The 26,649-nt window shown below is 40.1% G+C and overlaps 1 protein-coding gene across 4 annotated transcripts; it reads left to right on the forward strand.

Annotated features, from left to right (window-relative positions):
* Positions 1-26,024, forward strand: LOC119913400 (polycomb group RING finger protein 5-A-like). 4 transcript variants are annotated; one of them, XM_038732820.1, is made up of 9 exons: positions 1-221; positions 5,750-6,519; positions 7,448-7,544; positions 8,132-8,187; positions 10,319-10,378; positions 11,077-11,252; positions 11,537-11,635; positions 13,409-13,498; positions 25,574-26,024. In XM_038732820.1, the coding sequence occupies exons 2-9, from the start codon at positions 6,405-6,407 to the stop codon at positions 25,619-25,621; spliced, it is 741 nt and encodes a 246-aa protein (XP_038588748.1). In that variant the 5' UTR covers positions 1-221; positions 5,750-6,404; the 3' UTR covers positions 25,622-26,024. The 4 variants fall into 4 exon arrangements, with proteins under 4 accessions (XP_038588748.1, XP_038588744.1, XP_038588745.1 ...); XM_038732816.1 differs by having other exon boundaries at positions 6-221; positions 11,074-11,252; XM_038732817.1 differs by lacking the exon at positions 1-221 and adding an exon at positions 442-462 and having other exon boundaries at positions 11,074-11,252.
* Positions 26,025-26,649: the final 625 nt, after the last annotated feature.

A 26,649-nucleotide genomic window follows, 5' to 3' on the forward strand; every position in this document is an offset into this window, starting at 1 on the left:
GCCTGCCTGGTGGCTCCCCGCCCACCGCTGCTCTCTGCTGCCTGCCTGCCTGCCTGGCTGTTGGACGGAGTGGGGCAGATCCGAGCCGACCAGTTCCGTGTTCTCTCCTCACCCAGTACACGGACCAGACTGAACCGGAGGACCTGGCAGTGTCATGGTGGACATTCCTGCCCAGCCGCGGCATCCATAACTCCGGGGGCAGAAGGGAAGTGTGGACGGAGGTGAGGAATGTGTTATTATTATTTCAGATTATTTCTGCGCGGATGGCGAATTCATCAGCCGACGTCGGTCGCGTTACGTTACAGCCAAACTTTGACGCTGCTGACTGGACCTCCTCTCTCCCTCTCTCTCTCTCTCTCTCTCTCTCCCCCTCCCTCCCCCTCTCTCGCTCTCGACCCTGAAACGCAAAGTGCGTCGCCGTGCACACTCGCATGCGGGATCGCGGTAATGTTCACGCAAATGGTAAATAACCCGTGTGCGGTGCGCTTCCCGTTCGCGTCGTTAAAAGGCCTTGTCATGAAGCTCTGCAACTTTTACTGTCGATACGTGCTGCGCGCGTGCGTGCATGTGTGTGAGTGTAGACAGATGGATATACAGTAACGAGCTGCGACGTGCGCGTATGGTTGCGCGTCTTCGTACACGAGGGTTTGGGCACGTATCTTATATATCGGTGTGTCACTGTAATGTGCGTTTGTCGTCCATTGATGTCGTTTTGACACAGGTGACGTAGACCGTGACGCGCCTTAACGATGAGATAAGCGGATCCGCTCTGTGTGAGTATAGCTCATATGTCTGTGTACGTGTGCGCGCACGAGTGTGTCTCTCATTGACGGACACCGAGGGGGGGTTTCTGAACTGCGCACTTGAGATTTTTCTAGCAAAAAAAGCGACCCACGCTGAATGAAGCAGGAGTCTGGAGCGAAGTAGCAGTACACAGTTTCCTCTGTCTGTAGTTTGTTTCTGCAGTGATTGCGCTGCCTGCACCCAGCTCTGCATGTGTTCAACACTGTTTACACACCTGACGTCCGCACGGCATGTCAACCTGCAGGTTATGTGATGTAATTTCAAAATGATAGAAGTTGCACGTGAGAATATGGTATACCCCTAATCAAAGGAATCTTGAACGAGCTATTCTTACAATGTTATTACCTTTGTAGCATACAGCAGGTGGGTAAAGTAACAGCTATAACTTACAGCCTAAGCCCATACAATACAACCACAAAACAGGGAGCTACATCAGGATTTACATGAGGAGATCAGCACTCTCCTGTGGATGCTTAGTCAGAATAAACATAGATTTAAAATTTCATTCATATCTTATAAATTAAAAAAGTAACTCAGGACTAAACTGTTAAGATCGTTTGTCCTAATTAGCCAATTGCATTATTAAAATTAACGCATATGATAGGTTTGATATGTTTGACTCATGAGTCAAAGAGTTAGTTACTCATAATTTTGTAACCATGCAGCTCTGCAGAAGGCAACCTGTTCCTTGTTGATGTTTTCAGTCCAATCTGTTAGTTTGTCTGTTGTTAGTGGACTATCTGTAACACATTTTGACAGATTTTGAATTATTTTATTTGTTCTAAAAGTTCTACCATGAGTCAGGTAACAAATGATTAGCTTTTATTGTCAATCCAGGAACTTAAAATGTAACTTCACATAGTAAAAAGTTTGGTACATGTATCTCATGATTGTCTTTCAGCCTGTGTATTTAGAGTTAGGCTCCATCCACGTGGTGATCACCATCTTCACATCTGGAGTGTGTAGCCTTGGTAGAGTTTAAGCAGTAACTGCGATTCAGTTTGTTGGAGTTGTAAAGAAACATTTTGCGTAAGGTTTGGCAGGGTGTTTCAATTTAAAGTGCAAATTTCCCATAAATATAAATGAACAGTCAACATTTTTAGTATCCTGGACTCAGTATTTATTTAATTACAGTTTATTTAAATTGACACCTCATGCATATGAACTATGTAAACCAATGCTGTATTACAGATAAATATTTTATGTAGGTCCCTTCATAGTCAGTCCCCTTTGTCCCCTCAGTCCTACCCCTGATGGTAATGGTATTCCTACAGTAACTGATAACGTGTCTGTGTTACACAGTGGTGAGTTTACACTGAGCCTTTTCTGCTTCATTGCATTGTTTTCTTCTGGCATGATTACTGTATACATTGCTGTATCCCCCTATGCTTTATTATACAAGTAAATTATGGTCCCATATAATGAAGTTGTGGCAGGTAAACCCACCAAAACTCAGTGAGTCATTTTGACTGTGACATGAAATGCATATAGGGTAAATTTATTGCAAACATCACAGTAAGAAGTGTCAGACTCACATGAGAGGTTGGAGGAGGTAAATACATGCAACCTGCCTGCTAAACAAACAGTTTGTTCTGTAGCTGTTATCATAGTAATTTGCATGATGATTAGTATTTGATGGAAGCCTGTTATCAAGTAATGGACAGACAGCTGTGTTGTTTACAACAGGAATGAATAAGACCTGAGAACAGTGACTAATCCCACATCCAGAAACATTTACTGGCTCACTTCATTTCCTGTAACGGCAGCACTGACAACATCCCATGAAAATAAATGGTTTATAAAAGGCTTAGTGCAGTAAATATGAGACTTCCAAGTGGGTTTCCAGACACCACTATGAAGCTTAAAAGTTAAAAGGCCGGTTAAAAGGCCGCGGGTCGCAGGTTCAAACCCCGGTTCCCCCGGCCTTTCTGTGGGGAGTTTGCATGTTCTCCCCGTGTCTGCGTGGGTTCTCTCCAGGTGCTCCGGCTTCCTCCCACAGTCCAAAGACATGCGGCCTAGGTTAATTGGTGACCCTAAATTGTCCTAAGGTGTGAGTGGTTGTTTGTCTATGTGTGGCCCTGCGATGGATTGGTGACCTGTCCAGGGTGTACTTTCGCCCGATGTCAGCTGGGATTGGCTCCAGCCCCCTGCGATCCTGTACGCAGGATAAGCGGTTGACGATGGATGGATGGATGGATGGATGGATTATGTGCGCCTGAATGAATATAAGAAAAAAAAATTTGTTCATCTTAAATTCCAACAGTCTTGAAACCGAAGAATCATAAAACACAGCTTGTGGCAATACCTGCATGTGTTCAGTGGTTATAATAATGGAGGTCAGTAAGAGACTGTCCCTACCAGTTTGAGCAACACATTCTCACTCCCAACCAGTCACATATGGACGCTTGGTCAAGAACCCTTAGTGACGCTTTTTAAAGCCCTGCGTACCCTTTAGCGTTGTTTTGGACTTATAGAGCTCCGCAGTGAAGTTAGCAAAAATACAAATGCAACGTCTGGTTCAATCGGCAACCTCTGGCTATACAAGTGAAGCCAATGCGGAAGTAACTTCAACCTGCTTTAACGACCAGCAGGGGGCGACTCCACTGGTTTCAAAAAGAAGTCGATTTTCATTAGAAATGATGGTGACGCTCAAACTTTCTTTAGGGAAGAGCTGCCATTGGGGATGCTAATTAAACCCATTGATTAAGAAGTAGACGTGGCCCCGGGGGGCATTTCCACTGGTTGCAAAAAGAAGTCGGATTATATAAATGCCAATTAGAAAATAAGTCTTCTTCTCAGCTGATTTATTCCCTCAGTAAACACTTTCCTGATGAGTTTATGGTCTCAGTCGCTAGTTTCAAGTCTTCTTCAACACAGCGTGATGTTCATTTAGTAAATTATGGTCCCATTTAGAGGAACAGAGACCAGGAAGCAGGGGAGGCTTTAGGGCGGGGCTACCTTGTGATTGACAACTCGATACCATGGCGACCTGTAAATCAAGCTAGAGCGACTTGTATCCGCTGCTCTGTGTACATTAAACCAGCACTGGTTTATGTACAGCTTATTAGGAGTCAGCTGTTCAATTTTTCCGATAAGTGTGTTTTGTTTTAAGCCTGTTTGTCGCTAGCCTACATTAGCGTCCCGGGTAAATTCACAGTTAGATGCACCTAGCTGCAAATATGGTCATGTCTGGTGCCTGATTGGAAAAAATCACAATGGCGGCGGCCAAACTCAAGGCTTCAAAACAGTAGTCCTCAAACCAACGGGTGATGTCACAGTGGCTACGTCCACTTCTTTGACACAGTCTATAGTTAAAAGTCTGGTTAGACTTTCAAAATAAAACTATTGGTTAATGTTGCAATTTGGTCAGGTTTAGGCACCAAAACTGCTTGGTTAGGTTTAGGAAAACATCAAGTTTTCTGGCCCATCTGTTCACCCCAACCACCTCCTTACTGTGACTTTTCTGTTATTTGTATTCTACACCTGCTTTTAGGGTTCATAAATGACGCTACAGGGCCTCCCCCAGTGTGTTAAACTATGAGGCTAAGGGGCTTCCCAGTGCGTTTCAAACTGACGCCGAGGGGTCTTAACCACGCGCCCATATGTGACGACTTGGAGTAAGAATGGGTTCGTTTGCATCACATGTCATTTTATTTAATCATGACAGTGATCTTTCTCCGGCCTTAACAAAGTAGTTTTAGTTGACTAAAAACGTAACCACACCTTTACCAGACAGGTGATGGGTCAGAAAACAGTCATATTTTAAAGAAGAACGTGTTAAAGAAAACAAATCCTGTTGATAAGGACATCATTATTATTGTTTTATAATCGGTTTCGTCGTAATGGTTGGAGAACTTGTTGATAATAGTTAGTTAGTAACAGTAGTTACAAAGTAAATTTGTGGCAATTGAGTTCATGTTAACCTCCAAATAAGGAATGTAGAACACATAATATTGAATTTCAGACATTTTAAATCTGATATATCAACCAGTTGTTGTGTTAAAAGAAGCATAAGTCAGAATCATAGCATGTTGTCATATTTGAATGGATTTTGGATTACAACAGATGAGTAAATAGTTACTACTACTGGTACAAACCTAGAACAGTATTTAATGCACAAATTCATGGGTGTAATACCTTAAGGATGTTATATGACTTTATCGATAAAATGCAGATTTAGCCATATAGTAAAATTATATTACTTGTAAATGTTTCATTAACAATAGCAAAAAAACAACAACATATTTTTGTAAGTTTTTACATTTTTACAATAATTTATAGATTTAAAAAAAAAAGTTTATTAATATTTCCTGTTATATTTCATGTTTGAACTCCACTATCTTACACAAAACCTACTGTAACTTCTGATAGACTGACACCTACCAACCCTCCTCTGGTTTACGGTCAAGCTGGACAGATTACATCTCCGGTTTTTTTTTGAGGAAGTTCCTCAACTACCTTCTATGTGAGGTCCAAACTTCTCTTGGCACTGCTACATAGACAGTTTCTTGAGTTCCTGCTGTCTGAGCTATAGCTTCGTCATTCTCACATTCCAGTTCTGCTTTTAAATGATCCGATTCATGAAAGGCAAACAAACAGACAAATCATCAGTAGTCTCAGGTACATCTTCATTTCCAGCGCTTAACTAAACGTTTTAGCAAAAGACATAAGAAAAACTATGCTTTTTATCATTTTTGACATTTGACACCAGAACAGAGTTGGCTGAGGCGTAATATAGACCCAGGCCACAAGACTTCAGTGTTTGTTTCTTACGAACATCAGCTTTTCTGCAGTTTTAAAAAATATTTATGTCAGTATGTACAAGGTTGTGTATATGTATGTGAATACCTTTTGATATCTTTCCATTGCTTTTTTGCTTTTTGATATTTGCTCTGCACAATCCTGTCCAAGCCTGATTTTCTTTCTCTGTTTTTATTCTCTTTAGGTAACTTCAGTTTGAGGTTAAAAGGTCATCAGACAATCCTGTATCACCGTGTGCCACTAGAAGAATGAAGACGTCAACAGCAGCAGCACCATAATGACCAATGAACAGACTGGGACGAGGCAGACTACTCTGTCTTTGGCCTCACTCTTGGCAGCTGACCTTTGACCCATCATGGATTAAAAATGGCACTTCAGCTGAGACAGGGAGGGATCTCACTCTCCAGGAATTCTGGGAATTTAACAAACGTGTTTTTTTGAAACAGGATTGCACAGACTGGAAAGGTTTTTTTTTTTTATGCAAGCAACATGGTTCATTGAAGATGGAATAAGATCTGAGTGGGAGATGTCCCCGAAGAAAAACTGACGACAAAATAGAATTTGACTCAAGGATGGAGCAGGATTTTACACAGTAGGATCTCATATCTCTCTCATCAGTTGTTGATACTTGGATTCACTATCCTGGATTAATATTAGCCAGTGTGAAGATCCCAAACCTTTACACCCACTTTCACAAAAACTCTTATTAAGCCTCTAACTGAGATCTTTTCCATTCCTCGTTGTTGTGAATGGATGCGTGACTCTTCTAAAGCTAGAAGGTTTCCCTTCAGCTTCAAACTGTAACTCGGACTCCTGTCATTAAAAAAAACCCTCCAAACATGGCTGCTACAGGAAGGAAGCATTTGGTGAGAGATTTTAACCATTTCATCACCTGTTTCCTGTGTCGAGGTTACCTGATTAAACCAACCACGGTCACCGAGTGCCTGCACACCTGTGAGTGAAACAACATGCACAGAAACACACATGCAGATTTCTTTGTTATTTAAGATGACAAATGAAAATAAATGGCATAAGTTCATGAAGACAGTTTGACGACATCTGGTTTTCCCAGAAACCCCAGAGTGTACCGCAGTGCATTGTGTGAACACATAATCATCCACTCTTGTCAATTAGCTGTTTAGATAGGGAGCTAATCAAAGCTCATATCAACATAGTGAGCACTATAAAGACTAAGCTAGCCAGCTAATTCACTAGCAATTTAGATAATTAACTTGTGACCTGGCAAGCTACCAGCAAGTGAGTTGACAAGATTGTGAGTGAGCAAGCTATCTGCAAGCTAACTACTGCTCAAGGCAGGTCTCTTTCTTTTATTTCTTTGGAGTACTTAAACAAGATGATGTCAAACTGTTTTTAGGGAAGAGCTGCCATTGGGGATGCTAATTAAACACACTGACTAAGAAGTAGACGTAGCCTCTGGGGGCATTTCCACATTATATAAACGTCAATACGAAAATAAGTCTTCTTCTCAGCTGATTTATTCCCTCAGTAAACACTTTCCTGATGAGTTTCTGGTCTCAGTCGCTAGTTTCAAGTCTTCTTCAACACAGCGTGATGTTCATTTAGTAAATTATGGTCCCATTTAGAGGAACAGAGACCAGGAAGCAGGGGAGGATTTAGGGCGGGGCTACAAGGTGACTGACAAGTAACTACTAGCGACCTGTCAGTCAGGGAAGAGGCGTAGTAATGCGTATCCTCCCCTGCTCCACCCTCTCTTCCAAATATGGTCAATCTCAGGCTCTAAAAAACCAAGATGGCGACGACCAAAATGCCAACAGGGGACGTCACAGTGGCCACGTCCACTTCTTTTATACAGTCAATGATTTAACCGAAATTAAATATGGTGATGTTGTTTCTTCTGCAGTCTGTAAGAGCTGTATTGTGCAGCACTTTGAGGAGAGTAATGACTGTCCTAAATGTGGCATTCAGGTCCATGAGACCAACCCACTGGAGATGCTCAGGTAAGATTTCTCGTCTCTCACTTCGTCCTCTCTTTTATTTGACTGAGCTTCTTTCTTTCTCAGCGGTAGTTTGTCACCCTTAAGCTCTCTTCATCTGTCTTCTTTATGGCTCTGTGACTCTCTCTTCATCTTAAATGAGATCGTGTTGCTAACATTCAAAAGATGAAATTTTTTCAGTGCTTTGAGTACCACAAATTCTGTTCACTTCCGTTGGATTGATCCACCTGTTATTGTTCTTTTCTTTCTGTTATTTGATAATCTCCTCGTTCTCTTCTTAACATATCTCTGTCTCCTTATCATTTGCATCTCCTTCTCACCTCTCTTATTTACCACATCCTATTCTTCGTTCTCATTATATTTGTTATCTTCTTTTTCTTTTACAACACCCCCCAACATTCAACTACTCATCCTGTGTTCCTCCATTTTTTCATATTCTCCCTTTCTCTCGAATCTTTTATTCCCACATGACTTCTTTTCTGTGCTTCCCGCCCATCTGATCCTCCTTCATTACCCACTGCAACTTTCACTTCCTCGTCATCCTTCTCTCCTTCCACCTCCTTCACACTCTTCTCTCTCCATATTCTCAGATTGGACAACACGCTGGAGGAGATCATTTTCAAGCTGGTGCCCGGACTGAGAGAAAGTGAGTCAGCCAGATGGTTTCACCAGTCTGTCTCCTCAGTTTGCAGTCCGTGTTTAATTAAGTGACTATTCATGGGAGGTAGGAAAAATAATTTAATAAAGGAGCAGTTTAACCAGTGGAGGAACACTAAATTACATATAGGCAAAGAAAGAAAATAGTCACATTTAATCAGAGCATTCCTATAAGATTAAGACACCTGACCTGGTCACAACCCCATACTGCCCCTACAGTGTCTCTCCTGTTCATGTGCACATTATATCTTGCGGACCAGTAGTGTTAATTTCTGAGGACATGCACGACCAACGTTTCAAATGGATGCAGAATTTGTGAGGCAGCCATCATGCACACACATAGATAAAAGCAAGTAAAACTTCAAGTCACATTTAGATGCCGTTTCTTTTAACGGCTGGGCGTGGCTACAGGTTCTGACAAATAAACGCAGATCTCAATTAGAAGCCTGGTCTAGTTTTTTATATAAGTTCTCTGGATGTGTAAAACCCCTTAAAGCCCACTGGGTCACCTGCTTGAGCTGCTTAGATAATGCGGACCAATATAAATGTTTAAACATTTGTCAATGTGGACATGCTACACATCGTTCTCTGCAACTCAAACATTTAGTTCATTTTATGGAAACAATGAGCACAAAGTGTAATTCATTCAGATTCACGTGTGTGGTGAAGGAATTAAAGGTCCCAAATAAAGGCAGGGTGAGTTCAAAATAAAAACTTGGGCTATTAATTGAAGTTCTACAGTATCTCGTGCACATTTAAATTATCCAAACACATTTTTCATGTGGTTTTTTTTGCCTAACAGTATCCCCATGATAGTTATCCTATAGTTAATATTTCCACAGATTTATAGAGACCTTGCAACATCCATTAAAGGCAGGACCCACGTTTTATCCCACTACAGTATGCTAAGCAGCAGCCTGCTTCACATTCACAAGAAGCTCGTAATTAATCAGATCTAACGGCCTCAGAATGGCAGACCGGGATTCAAACCTGCATGGCTGGAACGCATCAACCCTGCTGAAGTGCTCTTGAGCAAAACAAAATCCCTCCAAGCTAAGATGGAAGGGAGTTCCTGCTGAGATTAGTAAAGTATTTATTTCCAAGTGTCACAATTGTAGAGAGGTAGAAGCTGAAGGGTTTTAAAACAAGATGAAGACGTTCAACAATCTCTCTGCAGCGGGGCCAACTAGAAGCCACGTCAACATGTCTAACTAAAGCTGTGATGGTACTTTCATTTTATGACTCTATAACTTCACCTCCGCTGACAGAGCGCTCTGGCAGCTGAGAGATGGAGCAAACATCATATATTTTAGTGGGGCTCGTGTCGCTCGGCCAAGAAGTATAAAAATCAGCCTCATATGAATTCTGTTTGTGGTTTTTGAAAAGTAGAGAGTATTTCATTTTTCTTGACCAGACACGTGTCTCGTCCATGCAGAGAATTCCTTTGCACTCTAAATTAAATCAAGCTAATTTGTGGCTACCTCATTTGGCATTACTAAAATTTTTCTTTTTGACTTAGACACATAAAACATACTTCAGCAGCAGCAGCAGTATATGTCTGTTCACTTATCGTAAGTCTCGTAGAAACAACGTAGAAAGCCTCAAATGCAGAGTTTTTTCAAGAGATAGAATAAAAAAAAATGCTTTTCTAGATTACACTATGTTCCAGACTTGGTAACCAGATATTAGCCATATGCTTATTGTTATGCTCCTAGACAGCGTTTTATTTATCGTCAGTCCAGGTGGCTCGTATTAGACAAAGCATTCCCAGCCTGTACGTCAGTTATGGCAAGCCTTCTACCTGGATAGAAATCTTACTGTAGCCCACTGATAAGTTTCGGTCTAGTCTTGATCATGTGTGTCTTTCTTCAGAAGTTCAAAGGAGCTTTTTTGCATCAATTCTGCATAAACCAACCGAGATTCTTCCATGAAAAAGAGAAACTGAGTTCTTCAAACACAGATGTAATGTAACAAATACCGTTTTAAAACCTGAGGTCTCTGTCAGCACAGGATTTCATATCAGACTTTGTTCTTAATAAAAATCTGTCTGAATGCTTCTCTGCGTTTCTGTGCTGCTTGTTAACACTTTCTTTTATTTATCTGTTGTTCATGTGAACCAGAAGAGGAACAGCAGGAACTTGAATTCTGGAAGAAGAACCAGCCCAAAGAAAACGGCCAAGGTAAGCTGTTTGTCATTGAGAGCATGAATATGACGGAGCGATTCATGCGATTATTTTATCTGCATTTGAAATATGTACAGTTCTGGTTGTCACTACCATGAGAAACCCTGCAATTTGAAGTGACAGAGATTGTGTGTGTAAATCAACCATGTTAGAAACGTACTAATAAAAGATTTACAGTTTTGTGGAGGATTGGGAAAATTGAACCTTTAATAATTGGTTTTTGGGTTGTGATGTCTTGTGTTCCTGTCTTCTTCCTGTCGTTATCAGAGGTGGCAAAAGTAAAATCAGTAGATAAGGGGAGTTTTTGATAAAGGTTTGAGTCACCAGCTTGTGAATAATCATCATATTTTAAGCTGGTTTCAGGGGAATTTCCTTCTTTCATTTCATTCATTTATCATTCGTGTTTCCCAAAGCACAAGATGACATCCTCAAATGTCTTGTCTTGTCCACAACCCAAAAGTTACTTAGTTTACTGTCATAGAGGAGGGAAGAAACCATTAAATATTCACATTTAATAAGCTGTAATCAGAGAATTTGGACTTTAATTTTTTTTTTTTACTTAATCCAATTATTTGATTATCGAAATAGTTGACACCTTCCTGTCTATACTAATTGTAAAGCCCCAGGTCACTCGGTGTGTGTGTGTGTGTGTGTGTGTGTGTGTGTGTGTGAATGTTTGTTTGAAACCACAGCAGAAAACTTGAGGTGTCAGAGGTTCGGGCTGCCTGATGTTGGAGGCGACGATGGTGATGCCGGTGGTGATGATGGTGATGATGGCGGCAATGACGACTACCACAGGAGTGACCCTCAGATAGCCATCTGCCTGGACTGCCTACGCAACACGGGACAGTCAGGGGAGAGCACTGTCACGGTGTGTGTGTTTTAATAATAATTTAACTTTTTCATCAAGAGGAGTTTCAAGTACTTTCTTCATCTATAAACCTTAGAAACAGGGACGTCCTATAGTTTTAAAAGACAAACTATATTTTTGGACCACTGCTGGGTTTGTAGATGTTTCCAGGCTTCTCGGTGGTCTAATCTTTTATAATGGTTTCAATGTGTTTTGGGGTCTTTTCCTGGAAAAATTTACATAATCTTTTAGCTGCCTCTCTCATTAAATCGTGGCGTAATAGAATTTGTCTTTCATCCAATTAGGATTTGATGAAGAGGTTCATCCGCTGCTCCAGTAGAGTCACCGTGGGAACAATTAAGAAGTTTCTCAGTCTTAAACTAAAGCTGCCTAGCTCGTATGAGGTAAGGAACAGATTAAACCCTCCGGTGTTTTCAAAGGTAAATGTAAATTTTTCTTAGACTCTCAAGAAGTGAGTTTTCCTCAAAAGGTTAAAGGGATAGCACAATATTTCCATTTTCTTACTTGCTTAGTCTCAGATGAATTCATACACACCTTTACAGATGTACATGTTTATTGATGGTATATTGATCAGCAATTGACCCTTCGCTAAGCCCGAATACGCAGCTGGCCAATCACAGCGCAGTATAGGACTCGCTCTAACTGAGGTCCGGCACTTTCATGGCTGCGCTCCATTGGCTCTAATGGAAAAGGAGTCGTTCTCTGGCTTTCTTTGCTGAATTTTCCAAGACATGGTCAAACGCTGTTCTTGGGGCACCTGTAATAGCTACATTTGCTGCCCAGAGAGGTTGAAAGGAGAAGTACGATTTATTCCCTTTCCAAAACCTAAAATAAATCCAGAAAAATATAGGCTGTGGATAATGTAATGTTAGTTATGTTAACTAATTTAACTAAACTACTGAATGTAACGTTATATAGATTTTGCTTTTTAATGTTTGTAATTGTGAATAGAGACCTACCCAGCTTTACAGGAACAGTGTTAATCCTTAATATCGTTGTCCCTTTGTCTGAATCGTCAACATCAGTGTTTTGTTTTTCTTTTCTTTCTTTCTCTGTGATCAGTAGACTTTAGCTTCTGTCTTTATTTTTTCACGTCAGTTTGACAGCCTGAATACAACGTTCAAATGTATAATGCAAACCTTTCTGAGATGGCTTATATCTCCAGGGAGCGCAGTTATAGACAGCGGCAGCGCTGATAAAGGTTCGACAGGTCGGACCTAGCAACAGTAACTAAGGGGGGCTTGGCTTAGCGGGGGGTCAATTGCTGGATCAAATAGCAGCTTTCCTCAAAAGCTTGGAAATAATACTTTTAAAGTAAGAAAAGGGATACTTGATCCACCTAAACATATTTGTAAAGTTCATGATAAAGACTTTAATTTATTTTTGTTGTTTTTCCGAATATAGTTTAGTGGAACTCATGCTGCTAATGTAGCCACATGGCTAACACAAAATGAGTTTAATGCAAGATAAGGAACATTTGTGTGACTGCTGTCAAATGTTTGGTTATTAGCCAGTGCATTGGTTTGAAAAGCTACAGCCAAAGTAATCAAGCTGCCGCACAGAGTGACGAGATAGCAAATCCAATCACGGTAAATGTGTCAATTAAAGGATGACATTAAAAAAAGGAGGGAAAAAAAACAGATTGCAGCTTTAAGAAAATAGACCATGCAATATAATGCATGAAAAATACAAAAAGAGGCAGTGTGAGCGAAAGTCAAGTCAAACTCTGACTTCTGAACTGTGACTCTCAAACCATTCAGTGTTTATGAAGCCAGATGCTCATTAATATCCCATCCCAATTACCAATATCAGCAGTCAGCTTCATCAGACGATTTAAAAGTGTTGGCTTTTTTCATGTTTGCTAAAGGCTGCGTGAGTGCGTTACACCAGTTTTAGCTCAGTCTTTCACACACTCACACATTCAGTGCAGCCTCCCACTCATTACCACAGTGAACTTCCCCTTCCCTTTCATTTTGTGCATCAGGACTGATATCCTTTTTATTTTCATTTCCCCTGTCATTTCCTGCATCTAATCGCACAATAACAGGTTTTTGCACCACATTCTCCTTCTGAACCGTTTATTATATTGAACTCTTTAATTTCGCATTGTGCAAATATTTAAATGTAACTTAATGTCATTTCTCTGCCGCGTTCAGCTGGATGTGCTGTGTAACGGAGAGATCATGGGCAGAGATCACACCCTGGAGTTCATCTACATGACCCGATGGAGGCTGCATGGAGAGAATGTAAGCCTGTCACCCTCACTTCCTGTTTATGTGTGCATGTTTGCATGCTCATGTGTAGATGCATTGGTGCCGGAAAGGGTGTGTGTGTGTGTGTGTGTGTGTGTGTGTGTGTGTGTGTGTGTGTGTGTGTGTGTGTGTGTGTGTGTGTGTGTGTGTGTGTGTGTGTGTGACAAGGTTGAACTTTTATTTTATAGTTAAGACTTTGAGAAAAGGTTCAGAATTTGGCTCAAGTAAAGATTGGGGTTTATTTTATGCACATGTGAATGCATGTGTGAAAACTAGTTCTGGTTGAATGACTTGTCTATTCAGTGGTAAATAGTTTTTGCAGGAAAAAAGATTTTATTCCAAGAATCTTTTGACTCAGATTCTGAGGAAAGGGAGGATTCTGACTTCAAGCTGTGTGAAAGGTTACATTTTTGTTTGGGTTGTTGTTAGTAGAAAATGCTGAACTTTTTAGAACAAGTCACATTTTAAAGATGGCTGTGTTGCTTTCAAGATGCTTGACAGAAAGTTTTACTTCTTTTATTAATTTAATTGTACCTCTAACACCACACATACACTGCATTTGTTTGATTTATTTCAATCTTTAAAATCTTCTTTTAGCTACACTACAACTAATTACATACTGTATATATCCACACCACTGTGTACTGTGTAAAATGAGAAGGTCGCATTGCAAACTGAACAGATGCAAAGTAGTAAGAATCAACAAAGGAAATGCTTTTGTCCTTTTGTCTAACAACAAAACATGGACACACCCTTAATCCTAAAACAAAGACAGAAACCTCAAACTCTCATTTAAGGTTCAGTAGGGGACTTTTAGAAAAATAACCTTTTGTCGTGTTTGCTGTCACAATATCCTGAAAGTACACAAGACAGATAATCTGTGAAAAAAATTAAACTTGCTCCTGATGCCATTTGCTAGAATCCACCGCTCCCTGGTCAAAACAACCAATCAGAGTCTCTAATGCAGTGTCAGTTACTGCTCATGCACACGCCTCCTGGGACATGCTCTCACACAGTTGAGCTCAATATCTTCAGCCCAGCTTAAGAAGCTTTGCAAACACACTGTCTGAGAAACAACCAGCAGCAATGAAAGAGCTGCCCATCCCTCCTTCGCCGACAACAACAGCTATAGTACAAAACGTGAGTGATCATGTCCTGACTCCACGTGGAGATTCAGACTCAATATGTTCGATGCCATGATGATGATAAATGGGCAAACTTTTGAGGGGGAGGCAGTGGTGTACTAACCTCTCATCCCGCTGTTAGACGTTGTTGCAGCTGCTCTTTGAGAAGATGGTGGTTTGACAGGGAACTTGTGGATTTGGTGGGAGGACATTTTGCATTGTATGTTTAATTGTTTGCGACTGCAGCTTTGAAGAAATCAGGACTAGATGAAATGTCCTCACTTTCAAGGTGTAAAATTTTAATTGGTCCTCAGAAGGATAGACATACAGCAGCACACACACACACAGCAGCAGGAGGAGTTGTCCTGCTTTTGTATGAAATGTGACGGCACTCTGACCTCTGCTTCAGTGGGCCTGTGTGTGTTCCATAACCCTGGTCTATACGTAGTGCACCATATGTGCTTGCTTGTGTGTGAGCGCAGTAATGACTTGTTTATCTGCGTGTGTGTAATGAGAGGTCTCGTCCACTTGTGGACGGTGACTGGGGGGCGCGACAGCACTGCAGGAGGCATCAGATACCAGGTCAGGAGGATGAGAGGAGGAGGATGCTGAGGGGAGGGGAGGTGAGACAGGCAAAGGAAGTCAGTATGAAATCGTCGTTGTCCACTTAAATGGATTAAAAAAAATTCGACATAATTTCCTGCAAACAGGAATATTTATTTATATTATATTAATTCTTATTTTATAATCATACAATCATACGGTATAATCACCAACATTCAATCAACATAACTTTCAATTGTTAGTTTTATTACTAATTACTAATAGAAATCAGGCTTATGCACTGACATCCTTATTTAATAAATACAGATTGTCAGAATTTTAGGTCATGTCATTTCCATCAAAGGTTGTGGACATACATTATTTAAACATTATTTCCTTCATGCATCACTCTGGCACGTAATCCCTGCAAGTTTTACACTAGTGAGTAGGAAGTAGGGATCGATCATTTTTATTGATATCGATACCCTTATGGAGACTGCTTAATGATCCGATTCTTTATCGATACCACTATCGATACAATTATTTGGTGATGGTTATTTGGTAAGACCTTACCCAACGTGCATGAGGTAGGCCTGAACGGTATGACGAAAATATTTAATTAAATTCAAAGGGATTCAAAGTGTTTATTGTCAGATGTTCAAGTTTCCCTGTACACTGAAATTCTTACTTTGCTGTCCACCTCAAATGCCTACAATAAAAGTAAAAATAAAAATGAATAAATAAATAAAAATACAATGATAAAAATATCTTAGAGATATAAAATAAGCTTCAAATATAAAAAGTGTAAACATCAGACCTAGAAAAAATATGAACCAATATGTACACTTCGTCGTTGTGCAGGCAGACGAATTAACAGTTGTGCAACTGATGAATTATATACATGTGGAAATTGTGCATGGAGAAATGTGCAGATGTGCAAAATAGTGCAATTAACATGTCATGGTACAGTGTAAGATGGGCATGATTATGGAATCCACGTGCCTATTAACTGTTCAATATAGGATTAAATTCATTATAGGATTAGAATTTATTATTATATAAGTATATAAGTAATCATGCTCTGTAGAAAAGCAGGAGATGCTTATGCATGGAAATAATCTGGAAAATAAAGACCTGTTTATTCGTTTCTGTCAGGTGGAAGTATCTTCAGTTAGTCACAAGAAATGCAGGTGCAGAACAAACACTCCAAAAGTGTCCAAAAATGATATACTGTATATAAATATTTATTCCTGTTGCCTCAATTAAGTGCACTTGACTAACTCTTGAAACTGCAGAAGCTTAGCTGTTTTAATTATTTGTGTTTTTTTTAAACTAAAAGTAAAATATATGTTACCAGCATAAACATATTTCCACCAAACACTCACAATGTACATGTTCTCTTGTGAATGAAGTGAATGTGGAGATTAGCCTGGACTGAAGTTAGATTCCTGAATTATTATCCCAGTCCGTCCTTTGGTGAACACGCTAACGTCCTCCCTGTAAGCACTGTCAAAAAATATCTAGTCATCAGGTTACTTTAAGACGTCTAGGTTCCTTATAACAACAGCAGCATTCAATTACTACATTTTAATGTGTAGTTAGGACTTGCTTCACATTGTAATATAGCAGGCCCTGCTCATTCCCAGGGGGTCAAATGGCTACGTATTGTCACGTCCTTTGGTGTCTGGTACAAACACATTTAGCATCATCGCTTAACGCTAAAAGTTCTATAAATGAATAACAGAAAAGTCAGAGTAAAGAGGTGGTTGGAGTCGATGGGTGGGTCAGAAACCAGGCTTCCACCGGTGTTCCCTTGTGAAACAAAAAGTCAACATTGGTTATTTTTAGTGATGTTACTAACCCGTTCTCATTCCCTGACCCGTCACATATGGACGCATGGTCAAGACCCATCTGCGTCAGTCTGTAACGCACTTGGGATCCCTATAGCATCATAGTTCAACGCAGTGGGGGGGGGGGCCTGTAGCGTCAGTTTTTGATTGTAAAAGCAGGTGTATGATTTTTAACAGAAAAGACTGAGTAAGGAGGTAGATGGGTTGGATGGAGGGCCAGAACCCCAGCTGTGAACCAGGAGACCGGGGTTGGTGTTGCGTGTGAAACAGAAAGTCAACATTAAGTATTTGTATTTAAGTTACGTGAGTAAATTTAGTAAATAGGTCATGCAAGTGATGTTAGTTAACTTCCGTGTGACCTGACGTACGTAGTTATTTTAATCCAAACCATGATCTTTTCCTAACCTTAACCAAGTAGTTTTGTTGCCTAAACCTAAAGAAGTACTTTTTGAGCCTAAACCAAACAAAAGTACTTTACTAATTAAAATTATTTTACAACTTTAATAACGTGCCGTTTCAAAATGGCAATGTTTAGAAACGCTTGCGTTTTATTTTGAAAGTCTAACCAGACATTGCATATTTGTTGTTGCTAAGCGTTGCTAACTTAACCGCGGAGCCATAAACGTTTAAAACGGACGCTAAAGGGGTTCCCTTGGTGTTAAAAAGCGTGACCAAGCGTCAGTACGAGTAGGGAGTGAGAACGTGTTGATGTTACGTAAGCAGCGTCACTTAACTTACATAATTTAAGTTACGTAAGTAACGTAGTTCTTTTAACCCAAACCATGATCTTTTCCTAACCTTAACCAAATTGTGACGTTTCACAATGTTAAAGACTAGTTTTATTTTGAAATTGTTGCATATTTATTCTTGCTAAAATTACTGTTTAGCCCTACACAAACAAAAACAACACTAAAGCGCTAAAATGTGACGCCAAGGGGTCTTTACCAAGCGTCCAAATGTGACTGGGATGAGAACTGGTTGAAAACCGCCACAATGCTGTTGAAAACATAATTAGAGTGTAACCAAGACCTGTAACAAATCACTTCTCAGCCTTTTTATGCCCACTTTAAACCCAGAAGTCTATTTACCTGCAAATCACCAAATCAGTGATTACTAGGATCATGATGACTTCTTCTTCTCTTTGTGAGTGTGTTTAGATTTGGAAACATGGTGACTCGGCTGAACAGACTCCATTAGGGCGAGAAATTCACATTCACTACAGGTGAATGCTCTGATTTTGATTGCATTTGGAGACGGCTTGCTCAAGTATTAAATGTAGTTTTTTTTACCCCAGCTCCACTATGAGCAAAATCTTCTGATCAGTGTTTCAGTGTCTCCTCCTCCTCTGCTCTGCCTACCACTCTCATCTTCCAAAACAACAGGCAGAAGTCATTCCGTCAGAATTATTTATGTCCTGCCTGGTGAGTCAGAAGGATAAGCACCAAGAAATTATTTTTGAAGCCTGTCTGGTTAAGGACAAGGTAAGGAGAGGAGTGACGGAGAGGGTGTCAGAGACAGATACAAAGCATGAGGGTCGGGAATGGAGACAGAAGAGGCAGAGAAAGACGATAGGAGCCATTCATCAGTCTCATCCTTCTGACAACGCCACAGCATGGCTTCATTTTCCCCCTCTGCCGCCGAGACACCCAGAGGCTGGTCAGGAAAAGGAAAAATAAATTTGTTACCACTTGGCTGTCTGCATGTCATTTAGTCAGAACAGGAAACTGCCTGCTGATTGCCATCAGAGTGATTTAGAGAAACATGAGACTCAAATCGGATCTGGGAAATAGCGTTCCTTGTTGTGACTGGGTAATGAACACACTCTGAGGTGTGTTATTGCTGACTGGCAGTTCATTAATATGGTTCAGCAGTGAAGATGTTTGCACGGTTTGGTTGATTTCTGTTTAAATTAGCTGTCAACATTTTGTCCCAATAAGATTCCAGAAAGCTAAGATTAGATTAAAACAATATATTGTCAATCTTTGACTAATTTAAATAGCATCACAAAGACCAATCAGCCCGGTCTCCTTCAAAAGTAAATATGTTTAGGGGAAAGAAATACAACCCAGGCAAGATAACCATAACCAAGTGCTTCAGCTTGCCCATAAGAAACATGGAAATGTTAATCAGGCTTCAGTAGCCAGGAGCAGATATTGTTGGATAACAATAAAATGTGTTTAAAGTAAATGTTTGGCAGATACATACAATGATAAACATTTCTTGTTTTGTTGATTCCAAAAACAAAATCCAGGTCATTACGTTTCTTACTAAATGTATTTGCTAATGTAAAGTTGTTGTGAAGACATTCAAATCTCACCATACACAACTTACAAACATATTAAAATAGTAGTTTTTGGAGCGAACAGCATGTTTTACATCCTCCTCCAGATTCATTCATCCAGACACATCACTGACGGCATACACACTCTGTAGCCTATTATGTAGCCTACACATTCAATGCAACAGCTTTGTCATCAGTTCTACCTTTACAAAGTTTACAATGTTCAGTTTTGTTGACATTGGAAATTTGTAAATTCAATTATATATTTATTAATGAACTCAGAGGGCTGTTTTTGACTGGACAACATTATATTGAGAGGTGATTTTCCTAATTCCTACTATTTACATAAATGACCACCAGCACTTGTACCAGAGCAGGTTTACATGGTTTCATTTTCAAAACACACCATATTTTCTGTCATACTGCACGTTGCTGCAGCTCCTCTTTGTTTTAGCTATGGGGTGATACATTTTGTCTCTAAATGATCTTTGTTGGGAGTTTCACATGCTCAGTTCCTAGTTAAGGACTACTAGCAAACGAACTGTTTTCAGGCAGTTCAGAGCAGAGTTTTCTGTGGGGGATGGGAACTCCCTTTGGACTGGACTTTGGGCTTTTTCACTTTGCAAACCTGTTACAGGCACAAAAAAGATATAAACTCAATAAAGAAGAGAAGGAAAAGAAGAAAGCCAAAAAGCAGAATATGACCGCTTTAAATGCTAAAATATATAATTTAATTAACACCTCTATGATGAACATAATAGGTGTCACAAAAGCTTTTAGACTTTAATGCAGAACAGTGGTTTTGGATTGCTTTAGATTGTACAGGCGTACCTAATAGAGTAACTGTGATAACGTGACCAGTGGGGTCATCAAGGATAAGTACACAGTAGAGGGAATGTAGTACGTATAAGAAGGATTTTAAAATCCATGCATCTGTTTAATCCTTAGGTTGCAGATAACAAATATATATTTTGGACTGCACAATAAATGACCACGGTGTTCATCTGTGGGGGAAAATTACATAAAATCAATGTGTTTCGTCATCAAAGTCTTAACAGTAGCAGTAGATGGGGAGGGGCAGGTGGTGATAAAGAAGACTGACCTGAACCTGGCTGTGCACATAAAGTGTCTAGATAACAGACTCACTGTCTAAATGCCAGATGGTCGCTGACAGTCGTGTTGGATAGACAGAGCCGATCCACATAGTCCCTCTGTGTTTATTCTGTTCAGACAAAGGTCAGCTCTGCCTCTCAGATTAGATTAAAAAAGAATAATCACGTTGTTTTTAAGCACAACATTTATTTCTGAGATCAGCCCCGAAGTTTGAGCTGTGACAGAGTTGTTCCGTCCTTCCTGTAATTGAGAAGCAAATCAGTTTCAGGTGTTGGCTCCGTTTGTTCTGAAGCAGGAAAGTTTTGGCCTGAAAGATGGAACAAAACTCAAGACTGAAACCCAAAACTTTTTCCTATACAACGTCAAGCAAGTGCTTGCAAGTGCTCCATCCAGAGAATACTGAACCTCTTTACCGCCTCAAACACACCACACTCTCCAGAAGTGGAGTTTAATATAAAGCAATTATTTTTCTTAAATAAGCAACAAAAACAACAACAAATCTCAAGGGGAAGGTGTGCTTTGACACAGTGTTTCATCAGGAAGATGTTAATTGAAGAAAAGGGGATCCACAGATTCAAAAATTTGAAAGAGAGCAGCCCACCAGGGCAGAGGAAAACCCCAGGTGTATTTAAAAGCATATAATGTTCCTACACTGGCCTGATATATTACTTGTATAGTTTCAATAAACTTTCCAAATTAGTGTTGGGTTAGAGAAACAATTAATGCAAAAGGTTTGTGTGTTGGTTGTCCAAACAGTGCTTGTAGTTTCAGAGAAATTAGGTTAGTTCAGAAATACTGGAAAATCATAATTGTTGCAAATTTAATTGTCCTCCAGATTCTAATGTATTCTACAAATGTTCTTCCAAATAAAACAGTAAAACAGATTGTTCTTGCCTTCGAACGTGACCACGCTGCACAGAGCAGATGAACCAGGCAGGAAGTCAGACAGAAACAGCATAGAGAAATTGGTAAATTTTCACAATAAAACACCCTGTGCGGACTCCTAAACGTATATCAACAAAAAACACAATCAAAACCAAAAAAAAGAGATCATTTATCTATGTAGCGTGTTTAACCATGGTAGAAGCACAGAAAACAATTACAAGAAATGACCAAATCAACAAAATCTGAACCAGTCATCACAATCAGGTATGAAGCCGTAGACAGGATGGAACAAAACCGGAAGCATAAAAAGGACAAATTACACGTTGGGCAGTCAAAACACTCTGCTCCTGAAATGCTTGCGATGGGATTTGTAGCTGTGCAGAGGACGAAACAAAACCGTGTGGCAGCCGTGCCCTGTGGAACCCCTGGGTAAAACCATCACACATCGCAGTTAAAGAAGATTCATATTCCCATTTTCTGGTATGCCACTAAAGGTTTACATTTAGCCACAAAAACCAGCCAGGGGAAAAGAACTTTAGTGCCTCCTTTTAAAGTCACAAACTTTTTCAACCCACCCTGACCTTCTCCCTTTGAGCTGCTGTGGCTGCACAAACTACTCATCATTGGCTCATGATTGAATATGTGTCTGTTTATATCCTCACCGCGCCTTCTCTTTGCCTCTTAAAAAAATCTTTCTAAAGACACCTTTACAATCAGTAAATGTCAGACAGAAAAAGAAAGAGTTCCATGAAATATTCAGGGTCCCAAGAGGAGGAAGCTTTTAAATCTTATTTCATGAGCTTAACTGCCACATATTCATGCGGGATACGTACTATGTAAAAAAAAATTTTTTAGCTATACCAATCATTATTTGACAGACTATTTAGTTTTCAGTTTATTTCCCTTTGTGGAGTTTTGCTGGTGCCGCACGTTGAGTCTACGGTTCAGTCATCTGACACCAGAGCAGACTCCCTTAAAACTGTCTTGACAGCTGAACAGAATATGTGATATTGCCGGATAATTAAAGTGTTTGGAGACAGAAACGCTGAGTGAAAGAGATGTCAGTGATGCAGACAGACACAGAGGCGCAGTGATAGTCTGGTTAGGTTGGATCCAGTGTTCTTTTTTTCTGAGACATGATGCAGCAAAATGCAGGAAGCCGGAGGAGATGACAGCAGCTGTACTCTGCAGCACCAGCAGCCTCAAGCTGCCAGAAATAGGAGACAAAAACAGGAGACGCGCTCTTCACTCTGCAGCTGCTGTGACACAAACACTCGCCTTTTTTTCTTTCTGAATTTTTCATGAAAAGGGCAGCTCATATCTTTTGACTCTTTGAGATGCGCTTTACAGCCAAAGGAGCCAGAAATGTTTTAGTAGTCAGCATTGACATTTCTATTATTTAACCACAGTGGTGGATGGATTACAGAACGGGCCTACAGACCACAGGCCACACAGGGGACTGAGAGGTCCAGGGTCCCCTGGGCTAAGTCATCTATATGAAGGGACCATTAACTTCTAAAAAAAAAAGAAAGATACAACCTAAACATTCACCATAAGGATGTTGCATGATAGATCAACATCAAAGAAGTGAGGATTAAAGTTGCAGAGATTGCTATTTATTGATGTGTCCCTTCTCCTTCCTCTGTACTGCTCTGGAAAGATATTTGATTTCATTGTATTTCAATGGTTGAAATACAATGAAATACAGCTTGTAGCATTCTGGCAGGGCAGGTAGCGACGCGGTTTGTGTATTACTCATTATTTTAAGGTAAACTATTACCGTAAAACTTCAATTAATAGCCGAGTCCCAAATAGCCGCCTACCCTGTTTACTGACCTGGTGTGGGAACATATTTTGACAAATAAACGCAGGTCTCCATTAAACGCCTGGTCTGGTTTTTATAGAAGTTCTATGGATGTAGAAAACCTGTTAAACCCCGCCGGGTTGCCCGGTTTAGCTGCTTCTAAGCTGCTTAGATCGTTTGAACATATGATCAGTATGGACATGCTACATGGTTAGATTCTCCACAATTCAATAGTTCAGTTCATTTAACGGAAACAACGACAGGTCGATCAAAAGAATCAAAACAGCTTTTCATAAAAATTTATCCAAGTTGTGAATCCTGTCATGTGAAGTCCATCGCTCTCTGTCTGCTAACCTCTGCCACACTTCTCTCATCCTGCACCGTGTTGTTGTTTTAGTTACGTTGCTGCCTACAAAATATAACGGTATTAGCCGTCTGTTGGAGCTACATCAAATGAATGACGTGTATTTGATATTATTGGATAATAAGTAAAATAGTTTGAAATAAATAAACTGTTTCATAGTAGTCTATTTCAGTTTTGTGCAAAAGGAATTAAAGCCCTGTTCCATATGGACGCCTGTCCCAAATATAGGCAGGATAAATTCAGGGATATTAGCAAACAAAAGCCCGGGCTATTAATCAGTTTTACGATACTTATGGTTCAGATTTAGTAAGCCGCCGTGGGGATCATCTGACAAACCTCATTCATCAGCCAACGAGTGAAAAGCTTTCTGGGAAAGCCAGTCTGTATTCCAGCCTACTTTTTCATCACTTTTGGTCTTTTTTCTCTTCCCATAATGCTAATGTGTTTTAACTTAACGTTAACTTTTGACGAGAAACGTAATTGATACGTGAATTATGCTCCCAGGCAATGCTTTTTGAATTGAAGGATGCATTAAATCTGTTTTTAAATAAACGTATGCCATCAGACATTTTTGATGTACACATTTTTTTGTTATTAAAAGCTTTACCAAGTTTTTGGAAATTAAAAGCTAAACCTAAATACATTTTGATAAGCAAGCTTGCTTCTGGATTCATATTTAATGAGATGCAACCCTAAGCCTAATAAAAAGAGTTGTTCGTTATACATGTAGCACTTAGACCCACTGGATTCTCTCTGTTTTTCAGCCCAAACAGTGGATTTATAGCCTTTTGGAAATTAACTTTTCAATTGAGATTCAGCAGAGCGAGCAGCAGCCAGGCCTCTATTACTTCTTATTTATTTTTATATTTCTTCTGCATCAGACGCCTGGCGCCTCTGTCCATGTAGAGCAGAGCCAGGTGGATCCTGGACAGTTTAATGGAAACAGGTTTACAACTCTCTGACTTCAGGAAACATGCTGTTTGAACTCAGATGAAATGAGAGTCGCCCGGTTTGTCTTTTTCTCTGCTTCAACAAACAAGTCAAACAATGTGTGTTGTAACTACTGGAGATTTATCCTGCACAGACACTTTCACAGCCTCAAAAGTGAATATGACAGTTGATAAATGAAGCCCCCATGTTTCCTCACTTTTTAGAAATACATTTGAGAACCTTTCAGCCTGAACGACTGAGGAAACAAGCAAGAGGGGAGAGAACTCAGTATGCATCTCTTCTTTTAAGGCTTTAACTCTCTCAGTTACTCCCAACGACTGTTCTGCTTACAGGGTGATTGAATTAGTAAAGGAGTTTTAAAGATATTTAAAAAGCGTGTTACCCGACAGGTTCTACTTCTACTATGCATTTGTCACCACTTCCACTCATGCGCAGTAGAAGTAAAACAGACCCTTACGTCAGTGGAACCACACGATTGGCAGAAATACGCTGTTAAAAGCCGACGATTGGCTTTCTAATGGGACTTTACCGTTACGGGCTTTCCCCATAGAGTTGTATTGAGAATGTGATTGAGTGGCGTGTCTCCACTAAAATGTCTCTGCTATAACTCAAGCAGGTCACCCGGTGGGCTTCAATAGGTTTTATACATCCAGAAACCAGACCAGACCTCTAACTGAGACCTGCATGTATTTGTCAAAATGTGTAAGGCCAGTAAAAGGTACGGGCATCAAACTGGGATGCTTTAAATTGAAGTTTCACAGCATGACACACACTTCAGGACAATTATTAATCTCTTTAAGTTCCTATTAGTTGCTTCTGGAGAAACAGTTGAGGGTTAGAGTTTGGTCTAGTGTGTGTGTGTTTCAACACATGTCATATTGTATTGCTGAAACACTGGTTGAAAATACATGCTGATGATTTGTGTGACTGCTCTTGCACCTTTTTAAGCCCTCCTAAAAGTCGATAAATGATAACCTGCACGCAGGATTTTCCAGCTTTAGTGATTTAGTGTTTATCAAATTACCCCTCTGTGTTCCAGCAGCAGCAGCAGCGGTGCGTTTATCTTCTGAAGTATGGTTATTTTACAGTGTGAGGACCAAAAGATCGATTTTCTCTCTCTGAAACAGTTTCTCTTTTTTCTGTCTCTCCCTCAGACGTATCCCATGGTTCTTGAGTACCGGCCACGTATCGACTTTGGCTGAACTACGGCTGCAAGAAGAGGACCACATACACACACTTACACATGTATATATAAATGCACACACACACACACACACACACACACACACACACACACACACACACATTATAAACGCCTATATTTGCACGTGGACAAACACAACACAATCAACATACACACGCCCACAATGTGCAGAGAAAGAGAAAGATTTTAATGTATTTTTGTACAGCGACATGATGATGAAGTGCATACGTTGTTATGGTAAAGAGGTTTTATGCTACATAGAATAATATATGCTATAATATATGATATTTTTAAATGTATGTCCCTGTGCCTAAAAACCTGTTGAGATCAGAAATGAAGTATGATCATATCTTCACTTTGCCTGTCTAACTCTGTAGATTAAATGTTGATTTTCTACTGTTGATGACTGTTTTTATTTGCCTGATTGCAGTTTGATCTCATCACATTCACGGTCACTATCTGAAGGTGTGGCTAACACAAGTAACGATCAGCCTAAAACATGTATGCTTTATTTGGATTTAGTGATTTTTTTGGTGAGAACAGCCTCGATGTTCACTTGGTACATACAAGCATTAACAACAGAAAAGTGATTTACATAGAGCAGCAATACTTTAAAGTTGAGCATCGACGCCCCCTGTACGGGGGGGCAGCACGCAATTTTTGTGCAAAATGCAGATTGAGAAATTCTTGTCTGAAAGTAGTATTGCATCGCCCTACCCATGCTGCACACCTCTGTGAAGCTAGGAGGCTCAGCTAGAAACGACCAACCATTTTTATCCACACCAAACACACATCAAACACCAAGCATCTAAATGAGCTTATATCAAAACATAAATCTCTCTGTGATCACTGTACATGGCTGCAGTTATTGCCATCCAGATATCTCTCATCTCATCCTACACTGCAGTCCGACCGCTCTAAAGAAAGCTCAGCTCCAGCTCTGATTGCTATGTAACTCATATCACTCAAATCACCAAACAAAAACCAAATTTTCTTTTTTTGAAAAGATCGCCCGGGCCATCATCT

This window comes from Micropterus salmoides, unplaced genomic scaffold (genome assembly GCF_014851395.1).
Source record: "Micropterus salmoides isolate LMB-PRFRI ecotype aquatic unplaced genomic scaffold, ASM1485139v1 Ms_hic_scaffold_2, whole genome shotgun sequence".
NCBI classification, from domain to species: domain Eukaryota; kingdom Metazoa; phylum Chordata; class Actinopteri; order Centrarchiformes; family Centrarchidae; genus Micropterus; species Micropterus salmoides.